This window comes from Lepidothrix coronata, unplaced genomic scaffold (genome assembly GCF_001604755.1).
Source record: "Lepidothrix coronata isolate B3197 unplaced genomic scaffold, Lepidothrix_coronata-1.0 Scaffold350, whole genome shotgun sequence".
NCBI classification, from domain to species: domain Eukaryota; kingdom Metazoa; phylum Chordata; class Aves; order Passeriformes; family Pipridae; genus Lepidothrix; species Lepidothrix coronata.
Window position 1 is genome coordinate 299939 of NW_016690530.1, and position 4213 is coordinate 304151.

A 4213-nucleotide genomic window follows, 5' to 3' on the forward strand; every position below is an offset into this window, starting at 1 on the left:
CCAGGTGGGATCTCACCAGAGCAGAGGGGGAGGATTTATATCCACATTGAGACATTTTCTACCCTGCAGTTTTCCAGCCCTGACTCTGTTCTCTCTGTCCCTGTTGGGGTGGATGAATTAACCCTTTGGGGACCTGCAGGGAGCAGCTGTTTCTCTGTCAAAAACCATCCAACACTTCTGATTTCATTATAACACAGCAAGTTCATCCCCATACTTCAGATTTCAAATTCCATTGTGTGGCCCAGGAAACTTTATTTAAGGATTTGACAGAAAATTGATTCAGCTTCTGCAGAAACAATGACTGAGGACAGAGTTTAAGTATTTGAGTGTGAACCTGAAGTTCAAAGAGACAAAAGATTTACCTGGAAGAAATTCTGACTGAAGCCTAATGTGCTTAATAAAGAGTTTAAAGTTAGTGATCTACTGTTTAATTTCTCTACCACTGTAACCAGCAGAGCTACCACCTAGAAGCCAAATTCCTCCAGAATATCCATGAAAAATGGGGAGGGCAGGACAGTGATGCCTTCTGTGCCAGGGGCTTCCCACTGCTTTTGGCCATTTGAAATCCCTGGATTTTTGGGCAGGACATTCAGCTCCATAGTTGAAGCCCTGAGCAATCTGGTCTCGTGGAAGGAGTCCCAGCTCATGGCAAGGGGCTGGAACTAAATGAGCTTTAAGGTCCTTTCCAACCCCACCCATTCCACAATTCTGTGACAGTTTGGGCAGTTACCGACACCTGCACAGGTGAGAATTCTACTGTGACAAATATCACAGGTGAAAACATGAGAAAAGACCACCAGAACATGGCAACTGTGATGCAATAAATTTTTAATGATAGTGAGCAAAGGAATCCATTTCAGAGTCTCCAAGAAGTTAAGGAGCTGTTCTCCAGCCCGAGGCACATTCCCATGGGATCGAGCTGGGGGTTTTTCTGAGGCTCAGCTCTTGGTTTGAGCGAACAGGACCCATTCTGAGCACTTCTGTCCCGTGTTTGCCCCAGGCAGTACAGAAGTGGGGCGGGAGGAGCCTTAGGGCAGGAAATGGAAGCAGAAACGAGGAGGAGAAATTATTCCAAAGGGGCTGAAGGGCCTCGGGATGGAGCAGTGGTGGTTCCCAGCTCTCTGCCTGTGGAACCAGCACTTCTCATCCCTCACTTGGGGCGTCCCCGTGGGGCTCAGCAGGGCCCGAAGCTGCCACGGCTGTACCTGCTGGACCTGTAGGAGTAGGGGCTGCAGGAGCCATAGGATCTGCCAGAGCCCCACAGACCTCGGGAGCCCAGGGAGGAGCCCCCACAGCCCCACAGCCCCCCATAGCCCAGGGATCCATATCCCCCATAGCCAAGGGATCCATATCCCCCATAGCCCAGGGATCCATATCCACCATAGCCCAGGGAGCCATAACCTCCATAGCCCAGGGATCCATAACCCAGGGATCCATAGCCCCCATAGCCCCCATAGCCCAGGGATCCATAGCCCCCATAGCCCCCATAGCCCAGGGATCCATAGCCCCCATAGCCCAGGGAGCCCCCATAGCCCCCAAGAACGGGGGCTCCAGCGGATCCCACGACGGAATCCTGAGGGAAGGAGCTGAGGATGGGCCCAGGGAAGGTGACAACCACAGGGGGTGGCTGGATCAGGGTGGTGGAGTCGGGGCACTGGCGCACACAGGGCTCATTCCCGCTGTCAGCCAGGGGCTGGGGGCGCAGGACGCCGCAGGCAGAGCTGGGGTACAGGTCAGAGCAGGACATTCTGCAGGGCTGGCAGTGGATCTGCAACACACAGGGAGGGTCAGGCTGCAAGGAGGAGAATTCCAGTCCGAGGGAGCGACTGGAACAACACCAGGTGTTCATTCTTTCCCCAGGTCTGTCCCAAGAGGAAAGAATTGCCCCTGACCTCCAGTGACTTTGGATCATTGTCACAAACCAGTTTGAGAGGCCTCATAAAGGCCAATAATGGACCCAACAGTTTCATCACCTCGGTGGTGAATCCCAGTGCTGATCTGGGACCTCTGAGCTCTTCTCTCTCATTGCTCCTCACTCAAATTCAACATCCAACATCCAACAGCCACCCAGGCACAGCATTCTGAGCAAACAAATTGATTTCTCCCTTTGCAATCTTTCAGCTCTTGTTTTTTCACAGAGCAGATTTTCAAAAATTCCCTAAATGTCCACACGATCTACGGGAAATGTTCCACCTTGCTCTGAAATCTCGTCCCTCCTACCAGCCTGCAAAGAATTAAGATGTGTTTTTGCATTATCCAGTCTTTGCAAACTCTGTCCAATTTTTAACCACTTTTACAGCAGCTGTGTCTGAACAGCTGCCTCATATTTGTTTTACACCAGCATGGAAGGACAAGGAATACTGGCTATGAACAATTTTTTCCCACCAGCAGAAACAATAATTATCAGAAGATAATTCTGATATTATGTAGTTCCAAGGGTAGGTTAGGATTTAAGCTTGTCCCCTCAACAACACACACATATCAAGAACTTATCAGACACTTATATCAGACACTTATCAAGAACTCACATGATATAATCCATAAAAAATTCCTAGCAACTGAACAAACCTTCTGCTGAGGTTTTGGAAGCTCCTCTGGTAGCTCTGATTTCTACTGGCAAGAAACAACATTTGCAAACCCCAGTTCGACCATTTCAACCCCAAACACGTGGATGTCCAACAGCAAAGAAGAAAAACAGAATCAGGACAAAACAACCCAACATTATTAAGCACCTTAGAGCACTTATGGACAGTTCCAACCTTAGCTAAGCCAGGAGAAAAGAGAGACGGGAATTTTAGGAAAGAATTCCCACAGGATGGTGCTTACCCTTCTCACGGAGGTGAATGAAGCGAGGAAGGTGAAGTGAAGAGCCCTGGCTTGGGAGAGCTTTTATACAGTTCCCAAGATCCCAGGGATCAGCTCAGGAGCAATTTGTGGATGTGCATAATTGGGGCAAACCCAAACCTCGTGTGCCACGTAGGCCCTCAGAGTTCTGCTGACTCCTTGTTTGTTTGTGGGTTCCAGGTCTCGTGAAATGAGATGGGGGCCTTTCATCACAGGGACCTCTTTCATCTCCCAGGGTGACCTTGTCACGTTTATTCCTGTTATCATTCCATCCACATCCCTGGCCTTACAGCAGGAATTAACCTGATGCTCTTCCTCAGCTTCTCCTCTGCTCGTGGCAGACCCCGTGGGCTCACCTGTGCTCACCTGTGCTCACCTGTACTCACCTGAGTTTTATTCCCATTAAATCCAGGCCAGGACAGACCTGGAGAGAAAATTGTTTAGAGCAACTTCGGGGTCATCACGTTGATCTTTATCCTTTGCACTCTCAGCTGCTCAGTCCTCACTGCTGCTCCCAAGGGCAGGCACAGAGAGCACCATGGGGTCCTTACAGGGGTTTCCAGCCACAGAATCACAGAATTATTTCAGTCCCCAGGGATCTGCTCCATCCCCACCTTGGCCCCAGCCCAGAGCACNGAAGGTGACAACCACGGGGGGTGGCTGGATCAGGGTGGTGGAGTCGGGGCACTGGCGCACACAGGGCTCGTTCCCGCTGTCAGCCAGGGGCTGGGGGCGCAGGACGCCGCAGGCAGAGCCGGGGTACAGGTCAGAGCAGGACATTCTGCAGGGCTGGCAGTGAACCTGTGGAAGGGGTTCAGTTATTCACGTTAGAGATGCATCAAACAGCCCAACAGGGTGTCAGAAAGAAACCTGGGAAGCGTTTCCTATCACTTTTCTTTCTATCACACGATCCCTCGGCCAGCCTTGACTTTAGGAAAACAAAGTCAAGTTCTCTTCAGTTTTATCCAACAAAATCATGTACTTTTCAGCTGGATCTTTGGAATTTCCAGCTGGGATAATTTTGACAGTACTACACTGCTCTTAGTTGATGGTTTCTACTTGCTGTTTGGTCTTTGCTGTCACAAACTCAGCAATACTCAGCCAAATGCAGCCCCACACAACAATGCAGATGAGTTATTTGCCTCCCAAAATATAGTCAAGTTCTTTGAAGTGCTAAAAGGCTATGGGTTTGGGATTCAAAACTCCTTGATACACCCCTCTCCTGGGGCCTGTCTTTACAAGGCCTGGAGATGAAGGAGAACTCAAACATCATTTCCAGCAGCAAATCTCCCCCAGATCAGTGGCAGCCTGGAAGCCACCCGGGAGGACTCTGTCCCAAGGGACAACCCAGAGCTCCTGACAGCAAGTT

The 4213-nt window shown here is 50.3% G+C and overlaps 1 protein-coding gene across 1 annotated transcript; it reads right to left on the minus strand.

The window, feature by feature from the left end:
* Positions 1-1174: 1174 nt before the first annotated feature.
* LOC108509282 (scale keratin-like) lies at positions 1175-1747 on the minus strand. Its single transcript, XM_017838642.1, has 2 exons — positions 1431-1747; positions 1175-1325 (listed from the first exon to the last, which is right to left on the minus strand). Exons 1-2 carry the CDS (start codon positions 1745-1747, stop codon positions 1175-1177), a joined length of 468 nt encoding a protein of 155 aa, XP_017694131.1.
* Positions 1748-4213: the final 2466 nt, after the last annotated feature.